Below are 18,271 nucleotides of genomic sequence, written 5' to 3' on the forward strand. Positions count from 1 at the left end.
AGAAAGAGAGCTCTTCCCTTCAGTTTTTTGTTTGGTAAACTTCTCTTAGTTCTGGTCGTCTCCCACCAAGAGTTTGAAATGGAAAGAACTGTCGGTGAAACACAACACACACATCTCATTAGCACAGTCAGCATCTACAAAACAGCATTAGTATGACACTGTTAACCTCCGAGTAACCTCCTGCAACTCAGAACCACCCTAAAACACACACACACACACGTACACACACACACACAGTCTGAGCACCTCGTAAACGACACATAATGAAGACGCTGGCCCTGTAGTGAGCTCCACTAACTACTAACTGCTTTCGTACATTGTTATTACAGTCAGTCATCTAATTGGAGGCATTCACTTAAAAGTGAACAGATGTTTTTTTTTATTGTCTCAATAAAAATAGGTTTAAGCTTTCTTTAGGACCAGACTTGAATCCATGTGTGAAGCGCCACGCCGATATCTCCACGCATGTCTGGTAATTGCCCGTGCGGCGATGCGGGATGAATCCGGGTGCCGTGTAAGCAACGACACACGCTGTAGCACCCACCTGAGTGAGCCCTCTAAGGCTTGGCTGCTGCCCATGGTCCGCCTATGGCAACCAGCCACCAGCCCTTAGAGAAAAGCTGAAAGAACGCACACTCACAAAGGCGTTACAATGCATGCTGGGTTTCCATGGCAAAACGGAGGCAAAGGAACACAGGAAAAAAAAAAAAAAAAAAGAAAAAAGAAAAAAAAGAGACCAATAAAAACCATGATTCAAAGTCTGGGTGGAGGGCATACATGCACACACAGGCACACAAGAGCAAAGAATCACACTGATTTACAGAGGCTTTCATGATTAGAAACACTCACACACACGTATAATAAACTGTGCAGGCCGTGCAGCTTTGTTAAAACATCCCACTGGTGGGAGGCTTTTTTTGGGACCGGTGGGGGTAGGGCAGCAGTGCAGAGGGGGTGTTACACTGTCCATTTGCCTTTTATAGCTGCCCACTCCAGTTAGTAGCAAGAGAGAGTAAAAGAGAAACAGAGATCTGGGAGCTGATATAATTGGAGGGCGAGACCAGACTGACCACTGCACCGAGACCCTGGTAAAGGAGCAGAGAGATTTGTTGCTGTTTCGGCTCCAGAGGCACATGTTTTGGCATTTGGGGGAGATTAAAGATTACTGATGGGTTTTGTTTGTGCTTGTTTTTATTGTTTTTATTGCCCCGAAATGTTTCATTAAAATCTAATTTTGACTGTCACATAAAATGCAGATGTCCGCGAAGAGCCAGTGAAAAGGCGATTCAGCTGTTTTTCTCTCAAGACTGAGGAGGACAAGTGAGGGAGAGTGTATATAAGTTTGTGCGTCTGAGTGAGAGGGAGACAGACGGAGACAGAGGGAGAGAGGTTTAGCCTGGCTTTTCTCCGCTGTGCCTTTCAGCTCCTCTCTCACTGTAGAAAGAGGCGTGTCCATGGACCAGTATAAAGTCCAAGGAGAGCCACTCGTGTTGAGCCATTCTCAGGAGAGAGTCCTTTGCTCTGCACACCAGCAAGAGGAGGAAACTGCAGCTGTTTTTAAAACACTGCCTTTTAATGACCTGCTTTGCATTTGGACACTTGTAGACCAGATTTTTTGGTGTTTCAGCAGAAGGTGGCGAGCCTCTGGACTCAAACTCGAAGACAGAGCAAGGCTCACCTGAACACACTGGTGGATATCCTTCCTGTTTGTTCCACCATAACAGAAACTAGTTCTTATCACCACGACAGTCGCCAGCTGAGCAGATCAAGAGCAGGCTCCAATTTCTGCACTCTGAAATTGAATCAGAGGAACGGAGAGGCAATACAGCAGAGGCATTGTGTCCCTGCAAATGAAACACTAACCAGCTGAAAATATCAAAGACTGTCCTGGACAAAGGGTTCCTCTCAAACCTGCCTCGTTTGTGTAAAATCTGCAATTGAAGCAGAGAGTGATCAAAAGCTGCCCAACACTCAGAGAAGGGGGACCATACACGAGGGCAAAGGATTGTGTGCAGGTGCCGGGGCTGCCATGGTGCGTGGAGGTGGCGTGGCAGTAGCCCCGTCCTGTGGGGGCCTGTGGATGTTTGCCATCCTGTCACTGGTGGCGCTGTGCTCGTCAGACCAGGCCATTCGCTGCCCGGTGTGCTCCGAGGAGAGGCTAGCCAGCTGCCGTCTGCCGGAGGGCTGTGAGGAAACGGTGCGGGAACCTGGCTGCGGATGCTGCCCCACCTGCGCCCTCCCCAAAGGGGCGCACTGTGGCGTTTACTCGCCCCGATGTGGCACGGGCCTCCGCTGCTACCCACCACGTGGCGTGGAGAGGCCACTGCACTCGCTGATGCACGGCCAAGGGGTCTGCACCGATGAGAGAGAAGTGGAGGACAACTCAGGTGAGCGTGAGGGGGGGGGGTCAGAGTCTGTATGTGGCCCGATGATAGTTAGCATTCATTGCAGCGGGGACTTCTTGGTTTTCATTATCACTGTTACACCACATTTTCTATGAAATGTATTTCAAGATGCTCTCTGTGTATGAAGCATCCACAGCTGACCATGTCTGGGTGTCGTTCTCGCTCTGTGGACCCACAGCCGGGCAGACCTGAATAATTTCTGTTTCTTCTCCTCATGTCTTACCTGAGCTGGGCAGAGTCAGAGTTGGGGGGGGTGGTGGTGGCGGTGACAATGCGCTTCTTGTTTACCCTAATCTCGGCTAAGCCCCGAACCAGAGCCATGCACACGCACCAGCTCCTGATGGGAGAGCGCACACAGTCCCTCTGCTGTCTTGTGGCCGCTGGCTGTAAAAGGGGCCCTGCTGTAAGACGCAGAGCAGAGCGTTGTGGTGATAGCTGGGGTGGGCGTGTGTGCGTGCAAAGTGTGTGTGCGAGAGGCTTGCTCTGGACGTGTGCGCTGCCGTGTTTGCGCTCCACGCGAATGCGCCCGCGCCAGTTCGGGTGAAGGACTATCGCACATTCCTCTGATACGGACTGTGACAATAAAACGCGTTACCCCATCCTGCCTTGTTAAACTGAGGTCCTGCAGGTAGCTGTGAAGTGCAGGCAGCGAAATGCACTGTGGCGGTGCTGGAAATGTGAGAGTCTGCGCGTGTGTACGTCCAAGCGAATGTGTGTGTGTGTGTGTTTGTAATGGAGGGAGGTAATAAAAGCCGCTGTATGAAATGACTGTAATGGAGTGCGGCCAGTCTGGGGCTATTAGAGCTCTCTGCAATCAGTAATTCACTTGGTGCTCTTTCATGGACACCCCCATGCCTCCTCCTCCCGATGCTGCTGCTCACATCTAAACCTTCTCCTGCAGATGATGTCTCTATCACTCTCCTCTGAGCCAGCTTCTTATTCTCTTTGTTGCTGCATTCCTCTTGCATGGAAGAAAGTCTGTTTCCACTTTCACACAGCAGGACGTCTGATACGGATGTCTTATCTGCATATCCAGTTCCAGCTCACTGGCCTAACATTAACTTCTCTTCGCTGTTTGTCTTCGTCTGCTCTCTACAAAGGGAGTGGTGTGGATTTCCATTATGGCATATGAGACAATCGTTATAATGTTTCACAGACAAGGTGGTTCTTTCATTTGTTCCAGATTATCTACCGCTCCCACTGAACCCAGGTTCCCAGAAAGTTACTGGTAATGGTAGTAGGCAGTGTGCTAGGGCCAGAACACCAAAGAATTGGATCGGCTTCAGCCAATATAAAACTCCCAGGGCGCTCATCTTCATTGCAGCATCTGTTTCCCCTGGCCCTGGGTGCACCCCACCTCCTTCCATCCCTAACAAGCCTTCGAGCGCATCGCCCACCGCGTCCAGCTCCTTCATGAGGATGAGCTCATCGGCACTCTCGCTGCCAGAGCTGAAATTAGAGCCTTCTGCTCTCTGTGCAGGGCCAGCATAGGTTAGGCCGGCACATAGCGTGACTGAATGGAATCAGAAAGAAGAGGAAAGCTGTTTTGAAGATGATAAAAAATGGAGGGCTGGCTGCGTCCGTCCACATCCGTTTTTTTCTTGCACAACCTTTTCCCCTCAACATCATTGCTGCTCCTTCGGATCCTGGGCATTGTCCGATAAGGTGGCACGGCTAAAGTCCGCCGATCGGAGTCACGGGGGTCTCTTCACCGGGCAGGGTGACAGAAAATTTAACATTTTGTAAAGTTCATAAGCATTGTTTTTCGGTGCTTTGTAATCCGAGTGCTGTTTGCCTCCACACTCCCTCTCACCCCTGGAGTCTGTCATAACAAGGCAGGGAAGCTCTGCCCAATAAATCTCACTGTAAATCAATTCTACTGGGCAGCAGCTCAGATCCGCGGGATAAGAATGTTCAATGTAAACCGTGGCGGTGGGGGGACAATCAGAAAGGCACGGAGGGGAGAGGCGAAGAGCAACTCCAGTCACAGGCAGGAGATTTCCTTTGTGGCGCATTCACCGTACTTCTGCATTATTAAACAAGGGGGTGCATCTCCTGAATTCATGTTCCACACTGCCCCACTCCTAGCAACAGTGAACATGCCAGATAAAAATAGAAGAGGGTTTTTAAAAACCAAGAGAATTCTTAATAAAGGGGACACTGGGATAGAGGCACATCTTAACAACCCACTGAAAGGAATTTAGGGTGTTCATGCTGGTAGTTAGTTACTGCAAGAGAACACTGAAACCCAGTGGTTTGTACTGCGTTGCGTTTATCACTTCATTTTCGAGGCTATCAGTGAAACAGCAGCACTAAACCAAGAATCCTAGACTCAATTTTCTAAGGTTCAAAGCTGCATATTTCTCTTTTCCTGAACAGAATTTCCATAGCAACAACAAGCACTATCCTGCATCAAATGTCAAGGCCTAAGACAGCTTTAGAGCTCTTAATATCCCATTCTTAGAAACCCTCTCTATCTTAATACTTGGAATAAATCATCATGCGCGTGTTGGCTTCTGTTCCAACATTCCTGCCGAGGATGGTGTCGGGTATTCAGATGCTTCCCCCCTCGCAGGGGAAAACGGATATTATTTACAAAGTGATACAGATGTCAGATATGAAAAGTCTTACACCTACAGGCAACGGGGGAGTCGCATGAATGAAGCAGAGTATGCACAGCTATGTCCAATTTGCTGTGACGCACACAAGTCTTTATGAAAGCAGTACGCTAACCTAGATTTTCGACTCTCTTAGGAGGGAGGACTCCTCGGCACGTTCTGAAGTGATTTTAGAACTGGTTAGGATCCAGGGGTGCTGTAAAATGAGGATACTCTCTGACCTCTTTCAGCAGATTCCCCTTAATGTTGTATATTTGCTTTCTTTGCGTTTTGCGGCACATTTGTACAGCTGCGGCTCTTAGGCGGGAGTAAATGTGATTAGCTAATTGCTGTCCTCCATGGGACAGGGACCCCCTTCTGGTGCTGGAGCTGAGAGACACACAAACAATCCAACTTTGTCCTGGTCATGACACATCCTTAATCTGAGGACAATGGGCTGGGATTTCAAATGTGAGCCAATATTCCAGTAATGAAACAATGCAGCGCCATCTCTTGAGAACAAATGTCTGTTTTATTAAAGGATCACTGTCTAAGCTGTGATCATTAATGATGTGGTCACCATCAGGACTCTAGCAGAGTTCCTGATCACACATCACTTCACTGGATATCAGAAATGCTGTGGCATTCATTTCCACTCAAGACCCCGATTCTGTATTAAAAGTAGAATATTCTACTTGAAATGAAGCTAATGGTGTAACCCAGAATAGTTTGACCTAATTCACTGCAGCTGCAGGTTTCCCTCTATTCATAGATCTATTCATCGCATGGAAGTATCATCAGATCCAGGACCATGATTTAAGAATTAACTCTGCAGACACGTAACGAGCAGAAATGGAGCCTGAAAGAGGTGAAAGACGCCTAGACCTCGCTTCGCTTCATGCTGTTGTACAACTGACATTGAGATTGTTTTTATCAAGATGAAAAATAGAATTCCTTCCTGAAAACAGACAAAACTATGACTCTCAGAGGAGGCAGTGAACTCCTGGATTATTTTCATGACAGAACAATACTTTGATCCTCCAGTTTTCCACAGGATAAGGGATCATGTTTATCCTGATGATGATCCATCTGGAAGAGGTTCCCGCTCTATGCTTTACTCATATTTTGCCCCAAACCACACCTGTGTGTGTGTCTGGGTGTGTGTGTGCGTGTGTATGTGTGTTATATCTGGCTTGTAAGAGTTTCAGGCCCGAGGCTGAACTGTTACACAATCCTGAAAGATCTAAGCCAAGGCAAAGGGATTGTTTTCTCTAATGAAAATTAATAAGGCACTAGAAAGCTGCCGTTGCTAGGAGTGATGATGGTTTTGTACTTGGCTTAGTCCTCCAGTGGAATTAATGAGTGACACGTTCACCTAAATGTAATCAGGAATATCAGCAAAATTAAATAGGAGCTGCTGCAATTTAGGTTTCAAAGTGTGCACTTTTCATTTTCAGATTTACTGCTTCTAATTATTTTCTGCTCCCTAAACGGTAAATCAGCACTAAATCTGATCTCTTTGGAATCAAACTGCAAAACACTTGGAAAGTGGCCAGAGGGGAATCAGGCTTCTTGACTTTGTGATTCGTTGTTGATTTAACTTTACCTCTATCTTTCCTTTTGACGGATGACTCTATAAATTGTTTTTATTGGCCTTGTCAGTGGTCCCGAAGAGGCTTCTTACAAGTGCATTACGCTGCGATGATTAACTGAGTCGTTTTTTTTTGCCAGAATCTGTGAAAAAAAAGAAGTAGCCGCCATAAAGAGTCGTTGTTGTGTGAGCTTTTCGATCTAGTGTCATGGGAAAAGCAACAGCCCCACAATCAATGTTTTAGGACCGACAGTTTGTAGTTTGGCTAATCCCAATGTTTAGACATATAGTAACACGGCTGAGTTATGTACACATTATGTACATAAGACTTATAATGTTAACTTTAAGTCCCATCAATACTGATTACGTCATCGCTCTGTTATTTAATTTTCTTTCATTCCTGCGTTCGATTGTTGTTGTTTTTTTAAATCACATGCTGGTTAATTTTCTTCTTGTTCTGGTACATTTGGTGGTAGCGGTTTCTCTGTTTTACTAACAGCTCTCCTTAAAATGTTTCAGCCTGCCGTGACCAACATAATATTTATTTAACCTGATTAAAATCTTTCTGATCAGAGATTCCAAACTTTGATGTTTCCTGTTCAATTCAGACATGAAGAAGCTGCTTAAACAAGTGGTGAAACTGATAATAACCCGCCGTTGTCTTAGCTTTGTTTTAGATATACCATGTCCTGGATGACTGACCGCCCTCCCAGACATGTTTGCATGGAGGCTTAATAAAATGATCTGATAAGATGTATGTACAGTATGTTTACGTGTCCTAAAACATCATTCACAGTGCAATTTTGCTCAAAGAAGTTCTGCCTGCCGCGAATCACCAAATCTGACAGACATTAAAAGGAGAACAACTTTAAAGAATGAACTGATTCAATTTGTTGCTTTCCGCATGGATTCTGGCCTCGTTCATCTTTTTCAACACTTGTTTTAGCAGCTGGTTGTTTTGTTACCTCCGTGTTTCTGTTCCTCCCGGAAACTCATCACCTTCTTTTATCTCACGTGGCGCGAACACGCTCAGAAAGAATGGATTCATGCCAACCAGAGAGAAACCATCAGATCTGGTTGGCATGAATGGATTCATGCCAAAGAGAAACCATCAGATCAAGTGTTTATATGGTTATAGGGAGATCATATTGAACTGATTATCAAAGGTTTACACCACACCTCTCAGTCTGATTTAAAACTACTTCTGATCAGGTCAGCTTGGTCTGACTAAAGTGGTTACATGAGACATTTTTATTGAGATTATTAGTGGACTACTAATGTCTATGTAAATGCGGCAACTGGTGTCTTGGTATACTGACACATCCTGAAGTAGATTTCTACATCACTAAATGAGAAGCTAAAACATTCTATTGACAACAGTCTATATTTGAAAACATGTATTAAATGAGACATTTTAGAGCTGAAAAATAATCTTCAATACAAAGACTATTGGGCGATACATCTGTCAGGATCTATAACTTGTAAGGAAGTTGCTTAGCGGCTCCTTTTAGTGCCTTCAAACTCAAAACCAAACGCCTTTTTTCTGTCTTCCTCACTTTATAAATGGCCCGTAACTACATCTTCAGTGCATCTGTATCAAACAGAGCACAAATGAAGAGACTATTTCTAAATGGGTGCGTCTCATGTTTTCATACAAATGTCTCACATAATGGACTCTCTTCTATGTTAGGTGCAAGATCTAAGTTAGTGGATGTATAAACCACTGGAACATCTCACTGAGCATGACTAAATATTTATTTGGGAGGGATATTTGTCTTTGGGGTTTACAAGCTCAGCCTTAAAAGCCACTAACAGCGGAGTCTGAAATCGGATGACCCCTTCATGTCCCGAGGCCAATACACAGACAGACAGGGGTGTGGGCTGGGGTTGTTATGATGTAGTTTAAAAAGATGTAATTTCTTTTTTTTTCCTCACAGCGAATGATGCATTTCTTGGCCACTGTGACGAACACGTTTGTGGCAGAGCAGCAGCTGATAAGTCAAAGCAAATATTTAAGTAAGAACTAGATTGAGCAAGAAATGCGGTTCACTGCGTAACAGCTAAAACGCCAGCGACTGGAGCTAATCAGATGCCATACGGTCTGTGTACTATGACCTTGATGAAGAGTGTAACTGCTTGCTATCAGACAAGTAATGATCTTTATCTCATCATCTACAACGTACCAAACTACCAAAGAGGACGGGCATAGGCTCATTCTTCTGATTTGGAGGATTAAAACGATTAGATGTTTCCCTTGCCGTGCACCTGTGACTAGCAACGCTCTGCGCTGTATCAGCTCTGGGCTGATAAAGCGCCGTAGGAATTTTAAATGCCAAGCGCTGGCAATCCAAATCAAATGAAACCACACAGAGAAGTGGCGACTTCCTCCATGGAAAACAGCAGTTTTAGCAAACAGGACATGCCACCCCTGACCCACTTCTAAATCACTTCAGCCCGCCCTGAAAAAAAAGTCAGGGGAATCGGAAAAGTGTGAACTGGCAAAAGAGGAGTAAGAACAACTTGGGATGAAGGAAACAGCTGAAACCCTGCTGGCTCTTGTGGAACAAAGTGCTGATGAGCCAGGCTTAAGAGCAATAAGACTAAAAATACAAACAGCCAAGAGACACTTCCCCCTCAGACAGGCCGAGCCAAGTAAGATGACTGTCTATAAAGTTTAGAGAAACTCGGTCACTGTCCAACTCTAACTTATAAATGCTCCTACATCTCTAGAAAATGGCTCAATATCCTAAAAGAATCAGGACCAGAGGTACCATGCGGGAAGTGGTTATGATGTGTACGCTTTTGTGTACTTCAAACCTGAGAAAAAAAGCCTGCACACTTCGTAAGATTAAGGAGGCCACTAAGCCTTCCGTCATTGTCTCCTTGCCAGCAGAGGTTCAGTGGATGCCTTGCAGTGACATTAGATATTAACCAGAGCTCGGATCTGGTTCAGCGATCAGAGCAGGAACGGCTTCAAACTTTAAATTAAAAAGTGCAGTTCAAGTGCTTTGATTTCGGTGCCAGTTTGTAAAAAGCCATGGGTTATGAGCAGAAAGCACGAAACGTTGCCAAGTCTTACAAGCAACAGGTGAAAGGCACGACGCACAAAGAAAGACGAAACATAACTTTCATCCCTCATTTTGCCCCGCAACCGCACACACACACACTCACCCATTTGTGCCTACTTGTGACAGTGCAAATACCCTCTAACAACCTCCATCTGGCACAGACTGAGGTTGTTGTGGACGGGTGGAGAGTAAAGAGGGAGGGGAGCGTTTCCTGAGGAAGCAGCTGGGTGCCTGCAGGGCTACAGGACTGTAGGATTATAGGGATGCAAAGGTGAATGTGGCACAGACCACAATGTACAGAGGGTGGCAGAACAGGGGTGGTACCATTTTAAAAGCCTTCAGAGCCTGTGGCATGTTTGTGGTGCAGTATTTGAAGAGTACCGGGGCATAGAGCTGAGCTCCAGATTACCCCCCAGAGCGGGAACAAGGATCTGTGTCCTTGTGGTTAACCTGGCCTCATTTTTAGCCTACATTTCACCACACTCAGCTGTATGGGCTGTATGTTGAAGGACGAGGTGGAGTAGCAGAACAGGATGGATGGCTGCTACCTGAAATTATGCTCATATCATGAGAATGAGGTATCACTAGGCTGCACTGACAATCAAGAAACAAAAACCCTGAAAATGGTTTCAACAGACTGTTATTGCAGCTGAAATGTAATAGCGTTGACAACTAAGAAACTAAAGCCTTTTCCCTTTCGGTTTAGCAATGGACCGGCAGGAAGAGATCACCCCCGAACACCCAAACAACAGCAACATCCGGTGCAGTCCACAGGACAAGCGCTGTATTCAGAAGACGCTGGCCAGGCACCCTCCCAAATCCACAAATCAGAGAAGCAACAACGCCAGGGAGGACGCCAAGGCGATGCTGGTGAGAGAAACGATCTTGTGACGACTTATCGGTTTCACTGACAACATCATGCATCCTCCGCAGCACATGCTCCAGCCACAGCAGGTGGTTTACATTAAGGTTTTATAGCTCCAAAGCCTCAAGCGGAACAGTCAGGTTATAAATTGTACAAATTAGTTATTTACACACCGTAACATTTAATTGCGGCCTTGTGAAATAAAGTTCAGGTGCGCATTGGCATTAGCAAGCAACAGGCAAGAGGATAATAATTAATGGGGATAATCACATCCTCATTAATCAGTAACAGGCACACATTTCAGTAAATTCATTAAACACAGAAATGCGTTGCAAGAATACACAGTAATGCCACAAACTTACCACATAGACATTTATCTGGGCCACCCACACAGGTAGGTTTACCCCTACCCAAAATCATTTATGTTGCTGTAATTTGATGTTTTCAAGTCATGGCGGTTGGCCTGGTTGTGCAGACTGCTTAAAAAAATAAATTACCTAGAATGATGGCAATCATTAGCTTGGCTTGTAAAGTCAGTGCAGATGATTCACAAAACCCTTACCGCAGATATTTGAACAAATAATGTAAAGGAGCTTATAAATTCACTTCTGTTCCACCGACCTGATCAGTCGTTCTGAGCAGAGACTCCGACTGTTTACATGGACACTAAATAAAATGATGTGATCAGATATATGTGTTCACATCAATCACTATAGAACTTGACAAAGTGGTTCTGATGCCGTGGAGCGTTAAATCTTCTGGAAATATAACAGAAGATGTTTTTTTCCCCAACTTTATCTCCAACACTGAATTGATTCAGTAGAAGAAGAAGGTGACTAAGATGTTTCCACGTTTTCAACATTGCTGTCCACATGGATTCCAGATTCGTTCATCTTTTCGAACACTTGTTTAAACTGGTTGTTTTGCTACCTCCATGTTTCTGTCCCTCCTGGAAACTCTTCATCTGATGTTTATCCTACGTGGAGCAAACATGCTCAGAAAGAATGGATTTATTCCAGCCGGAGAGAAACCATCAGATCAAGTGTTTACATCATTATTAGGAGATCAGATTTTGTTATTAAACAGATTATCAATGGTTTACACCAACCCCTCAGTCGGAATGAAAATACTTTCCGATCGGATCAGATGTGCCTTTTCTGACTGAGGTGGTTACATTAGTGGTTAGTGGAATATTAGTGTTCATGTAAACATAGCAAGTGAATCTAGGTACAATCACTGATTCCGTGTAACAGTATGAGCAATATGCTAAATAGTTTTGAAAATTAAAGACAAAACTTCGGGATTATTTTAATACAGAATGGAGCAAATATCTACATACACGCACTTACCACTTCATTGGGTACTAACAGTCCCACACTAAATCCTACGTCAAAACAGCGTCAGAGAGGTGGCGTTCAATTGGGTGATTATTTTGGAGGGTGTAGTTTGTGGTGCCGTTAAACTGGATAGAATAAACACTAAAGTGTTTGTTATTTAGTCTAGCCCATTGACTAAAATGGGGTTGTCGAACTAATGGAAACATGTGTCAGTACAACACAATACAATTCAGCATTACAACAAACCACAGGCTCCAAAATGAAAACACAGTTGAATCAACAGCTCTCTCGGTGTTCGCGGGAACGTTACATCACAACGCATTGGTTTTCACCAGTGTACCTCGTGAACTGTCAAGTGAGCGGACGTCTATGGCTGGAACTCAGTTGTGTATAACTATATATGAAACCAAAACACATCTCTCCTACAGGCTCCGTGTCGTGCTGAGCTGCAAAGAGCGCTGGACAGATTGGCATCAAATACCCGCACACACGATGATCTCTTCACAATCCCCATACCCAACTGTGACAAGAACGGAGATTTCCACGCTAAACAGGTCTGTGATTCCAAACGCAGACACTCACCATGAGCTCTTCAGAAGCAAAGAGCGGACTACTATGCGGACTGGTCTGCTATTGACTTGTAAATATCTGTGATTAAGCCAATACAAATAAAAATGCCTATCTTTATACTTCAAACCGTTCCTTTTAAACTGCATCAGCAAACTGCAGGCCAAGACACGAAACATGCCTGCAGCTGATGACATATTGTCTTACTAGTTCAAGATCAACACAAAAGTGTCTCCAAGCAGACTGTCATGGTAATGCCAAAACCTTATTTTTCTAAGCTCCCACAAGAGTGATTTACTTTCAGAAATCAAGAGTTTGTGTGTAAAGCAGTTTCCCCCAAACTGTTGGACAATAATCACTTTATTGCTGTGATGGATGCAATTAGTTTTTGGATGCAGTTTCTTTGTTTGTTATTCTGCCTTTTGCAAGATTGGGCAAACGCGCAGATAAGAGCGAGAGAATGAGAGAACGTAAAAACAGAGATAAGGCCGCTGTCAGCTGCATATGCAATCAGAGAGGCAGACGCAGAGTCAGTGATAAAAAGGAACGCTCTGCTAAGGCAACAGTCATCAAAAGTCCGTCGATTGCGTAACGTGGTTAAGTATCTCTGCTCAGATTCACAAGCATCTGTTCACTGTTTAACTAAAACTGCACTGTGATAAAACCTGTTGGGAAGTAAAGCACAGGTCATTAGGGACAACTGGGAGTCATTTCATGGCAGGCTTGCTCCGAGATTGTTAACTGGTCCGCCTTGGAGGCTTTTTGAAACTAAATCATTATGGAAAATAGGAGCAAACGCACGCAATAAATGTTGTATTACAGGAACAGTTAAAAGCCCACAAGAGGAATGTTGGGGGATTTGAACCAGATAATTAAATTACTTCACATACAGTTAGTTTAGGGCCACTTCAGGGAAGAGAGGTGTAATATACCTTAATGTATCATAAGTTTTTAGGTAAGTAAGCCACAACCTGGCGCTAAAATATCATATTTGTCCACTAATTTAGGACAAAGTGCTTTGAAACGTCTTAAAAGGCCTGGTGTGATCATCAGATTATAGCTCTGTAAACAGAGAATGTTGCTTGTTCACACCTCCAGCAGACATTAACATTTACTTAAAGTCCACGCGTTGAATAATGAGTCCCAAATTGTTTTAGCTCCGTCGTTTTTTCTGAGGAAATAGCTGTCTCATCAGCTGCAACAGTGAGCGAGAGCTAAAACATTAAAGTTGCACGCAGTGAAACTGAAACATTCATTTTAAAATTATATGAAGCCAGAGGACGTGCACGGATGGAAGACTATGAACTTCTCCTTCACATTACGCATAATCATTTGCGCACTTGTTAATATATAAAGCAGCTTTAATATTAATCTTCATAGAAGCTGTTGCACAACTAGAACCATTTCTTCATTTTTACCCCTGCAGTGCCATCCTGCACGTGACGGCCAGCGGGGAAAATGCTGGTGCGTGGATCAGAAGACGGGCATGAGGCTGCCGGGGCCGCCGGAGCTGCGAGGGGACCTGGACTGCCACCAGTTAATGACTGCGACCCTGAGGGATTGAGGAGGGAGGAGAGGCAGCAGGGGTGCAGGACCAGCTGAATTCTACTGGTGCTTATTAGTAGAACTACATGACTAAAGGACTTCATCCTAAAGCCTCGCTCTACCTGAGGCCAACGGTACTCGAGCTCGTGCAACAAAAAGGAAACCATTGAATTGAGTTATTTTGCTATTTTGTTTCTGTGTATGTTGAGCACTTGTTGTGTTTTGTTTCTACATACCGATAGTCTTTAGACACATGCGCTTTAAAGTACCAGGTGGCAGAAAAAGAAACGCACATCTACTGATAACAGTTGTAGTTGTGATCTTTGTAAGAATGCGGTGTGTGTTTTTTTTTAACCAATTTCAACGTAGTATTCTTAAAAAGTGACAAGAAAATGCAAGCATTCCACCCAATATTCAGACCTGAGATCAAACAGGAACGGCATCAGATCAGTCCTGACTATCAAAAGATTGCCGTTCAACAATTTTTTTTTGTAACCCCAAATAAGAGATGGGATAAGAATGACGTAGCCAGTGAAAAAATAAACTTGGGTCACAAGGGAATGCAGCAGCCCCCCGTCTTGAGTTACCAAATGTTAAGCTGCAGCTTTTCACAACATGGAGACCAAATTGAAAAGTCAGATTAGTCGGAAAAAGTGCATCTCTGAAAGCCCAGAATAGATTTACTCCATCACTCCGTGGTTCACTCTGCACCCCTCTCTTATAGCCGATGTGCTCCCTCTGGACGGGCGGCGTAGCTGGGCTAGAAAACTCTGCACACTGCTGATAGGGTAATCTTGCTTCACCAGCCGGTGCGTAGATGCCAGTGTGACTCTTGTGTTTCTATGAACATGCTTCGACACACGGGATTTCTTTCCAAACAGACTGCTTGACAGAACTTTGGTGGTGCTACATATTGATTGTGCCAAAATACAAAAAAAAAAAAAAAAAAAAAGGGCTTCTGGACTTTTTGGGGAATCGTTTAGGTAGTGAAGCAATTAGCATCAACATGTGTGAGAATCAGATTTGTCGCGACAAAGGCTTTCTTTGTGTGTCTTGTCAAACTATAACATCCCACATTAGCTTTGCACTATCACCGCAGCTAACTGGCTGAATGTTTCGCCGGTCAGTAGTATGTAAATAGCAGGCGTGATGTGTTTTAAATATAACTTGTACTGATTAAGCTCCTGGCAGCATAGCAACTTCTAGCTAACATGAAGCTTTATATGGAGGACTCTGATGTAGCAGTAAAGAAACATGGAAACCAGAAACTCCTCCGTTTATCTGACATTAATAGTTATCAGTCATCTGTAGGAAAGCACAGTAATATCTGATGTATCACCAGTCCATGTGACATAGCTACTCATCATCACATATTTTAAATACTGTAGGCGAGGCGATAGCATTCTTCAGTATCTATTTGATCGTACTAATGGGGTTCATTAATAGTTCAGGGGAGATTTAATCTAACGCTGGTGCTTGACATTGCCATGTATGGAGAGCCTGTTTTATCTTTTCCATGGAAGACTCTGCTTATTGCTGACTCAGGAAAAGATTTTTGATGTCGGTGCAGTAAGAATGGAGTCATTTCCACAGAACGCAGGATCATAACAAAAGAGATCACCATCAGACACGTCAGAAAAAAAACAGATATTCCCATACATGGGTTCTTTGCCTCCTTTTGTCTCCTCCTGCAGATTTTACCTCGACATAACTTGAGCTTTAAATGTGACTATTTGAAAGAGGTTCACTCAGCATTGAACAGAAATAGCAAAAGTGCCATGATAGCTATTATTATTATTACCAATTTTTGCACACTCTTCCACTGGGAATTTGGTTTAGCTTGTCTAACATTCAGATGTATATGAAAATAAAAAAAATATCTTAATTTGGTGCTTCTCACATTTGTTTACTGTGCAAGGTAGTATAAAAAATATACAACCTTCAAAGGTTAAAAGACATCCCAGCAATCTCAAACCCAGGGCTTGACTCCATTTTCCATAGACTCACACCTTGTAATGTTTAAGTATAATCACTGAAAAGTGATAAAGTCTTTTTTGGGGGGTTTGTGTTGATGTAGTTTTTCCGTCAAATACAATCCTGGGTACTGGTTATTATTTTGTTATCATTATTATTAAAGGAATTCAACCACTCATGGCAACACTCCTTTTGTAACATATAGTTTCAATTAAACTTCAAATGCATCCAAATGCACAGACAGATGGACAGAAGATGTTGTCCTTGCTACAGCTTGAAAATGTAAAAAACCAAATATCCCTTCCAAAGACTACACGCACAGTAAACAAAGACATCAATACTCATTCAGTGAACTGCGCACAAACAGCGCTCTAGCTAAACCCTATCGTGTAATTCATCAACAAATGAAGTGTTACTAAACACCTTCAAAAGCGTTTCTCTGTTCAACAGTCTTAATCTCAGAGAGAGATGGCAAACGGTTTTGGCTTTGATTTTTGTAAAGGCCTCGTGACTACAAAAACGGTGTATTTAAGCTATAGTAAGTTGCTTGATCTCTAACTTTGCTGTACTGAACTGTAATTGTGTTTCACGAGAATAAGGCTGTTCCTGTTTTGCCCTTGATATTATCTGTTAATGAGTGGGAGACATGAAGTAATGATTGCATGCATACAAATGGACAGGGGTGGGAAAACAGCTATGGTCTTGTGTATCTCCAGAACAGGATCATTATACTCAAACACTGAAGTGATCAATAAACTGAAATATAGAGTGTCAGTCGATGAAATAATCAGCCACATTGTAAATGTTTACCCTGATGAAAATGTACACATTGTAATACATCAATTAAAACACTTCAGAAACTACGGGGCAGCAGGTGTTGTTTTTAGTGGCAGTACTGGTATAAGCTGCAGTGATATTTTATTACTAATACATCGGTATGAGAAAACATGCTAAGTAAATATGATATTCACAGTAAACGCTTGTCCAAACCACACATTGTTTAACCAAGTTCACTCTAGTTTTAGAGGCTAAATTTGAGTCTTAACCTCATTAAATATTCTTAAAGTGTTTGTTTGTTGCATTCATAAAATTCCCCTTATATTTTTCAGCTAAATTTGAGATTCTTATTGTAAATGCTGGTTTATATGATTTGCATATGTTTGAAAATATATATTGATATATCTATATTTGTTTTAGTATTAGAGTAATATTTGTATTAGACACATTTTAGCATCAGTGGCTGATATAAATGGTAATTGGGGCAATGTTAAAAAAGAAAAGATACGTGACTATTTCTAAATGCTTACTTGTGACGTGTTAGATACTCTTTGTAAGTGGTATCAACTATGTAGGGCCGTGAAAGTTAATAACGTTATAATAATGTGTTAACGCACATTCCTTATATCGCCACTAAGGTCCCGTTCAGACCTTGCATTTATATCCAACCCAGGCAGTCCAAATCCAAGTTGCCAGCCTTGAGTACCTGCGGTCACACATGCTTTAAAATGCGTCGTCACATGCGCCTCCAGCCAGCACTGAGCTCTGTGTGCAAATAAACACCGACATCACTTGGAGCGCGGCAGAACATTAAAACAGCTGCTGTCTCTGGATCTCTACCTACTGCTGGATCAGAACCATGAACAGCTGCTTGTTGTGTGCGTCATGACATGAAGACTGGGGGACATGATATACAGTGGGTACGGAAAGTATTACGACCCCATTAAATTTGTCACTCTTTGTCATATTGCAGCCATTTGCTAAAAGCATTTAAGATGATTTGTTTTTCGTCATCAGTGCTGAAAACTGAAATATCTCATGGCCATAAGTATTCAGACCCTTTTCAGTGACGCTCATATAATTAACCCAGATGCTGTCCATTTCTTCTGATCATCCTTGAGATGGTTCTACACCTTCATTGGAGTCCAGCTATGTTTAATTAAATTGATTGGACTTGATTGGGAAAGATACACACCTGTCTATACAAGACCTTACAGCTCACAGTGTGTGTCAGAGCAAATGAGAATCACGAGGTCGTAGGAACTGCCCGAAGAGCTCAGAGACAGAATTGTGGAAAGGCACAGATCTTTCCAAGGTTACAGAAAATTTTCTGCTGCACTTAAGGTTCCTAAGGGCGTATTCACACCAGGAAGGTCCGTTAGTTCACTTGCTTTGGTCCGGACCAATTTTTTTTTTCATTTTTTTTTTTTAGTGCGGTTCGCTTTCACACTGTGATTAATTGCAACCGGACCAGAATTTATAAACAAAAACACATGTGCTAAGGTCGTTCAGCCATTGGCTGGTAAACGTATAGGCGGGGTAAAG

General features: G+C 43.3%; 2 protein-coding genes across 2 annotated transcripts in view; one reads left to right on the plus strand and one right to left on the minus strand.

The window, feature by feature from the left end:
• The window catches only part of LOC311505101 (zinc finger protein Aiolos-like), a 34,135-nt gene that overhangs the window by 10,852 nt on the left and 5,012 nt on the right, over positions 1 to 18,271 (minus strand). The gene's annotated exons all lie outside the window — the stretch shown is intronic.
• Positions 1,307 to 16,810, plus strand: LOC311497235 (insulin-like growth factor-binding protein 4). Its single transcript, XM_084557450.1, has 4 exons — positions 1,307 to 2,387; positions 10,368 to 10,531; positions 12,292 to 12,417; positions 13,857 to 16,810. The coding sequence occupies exons 1-4, from the start codon at positions 2,030 to 2,032 to the stop codon at positions 13,992 to 13,994; spliced, it is 786 nt and encodes a 261-aa protein (XP_084413576.1). The 5' UTR covers positions 1,307 to 2,029; the 3' UTR covers positions 13,995 to 16,810.

The sequence above is a fragment of the Chelon labrosus genome, assembly GCF_963514085.1.
Source record: "Chelon labrosus genome assembly, chromosome: 2".
Lineage (NCBI taxonomy): Eukaryota > Metazoa > Chordata > Actinopteri > Mugiliformes > Mugilidae > Chelon > Chelon labrosus.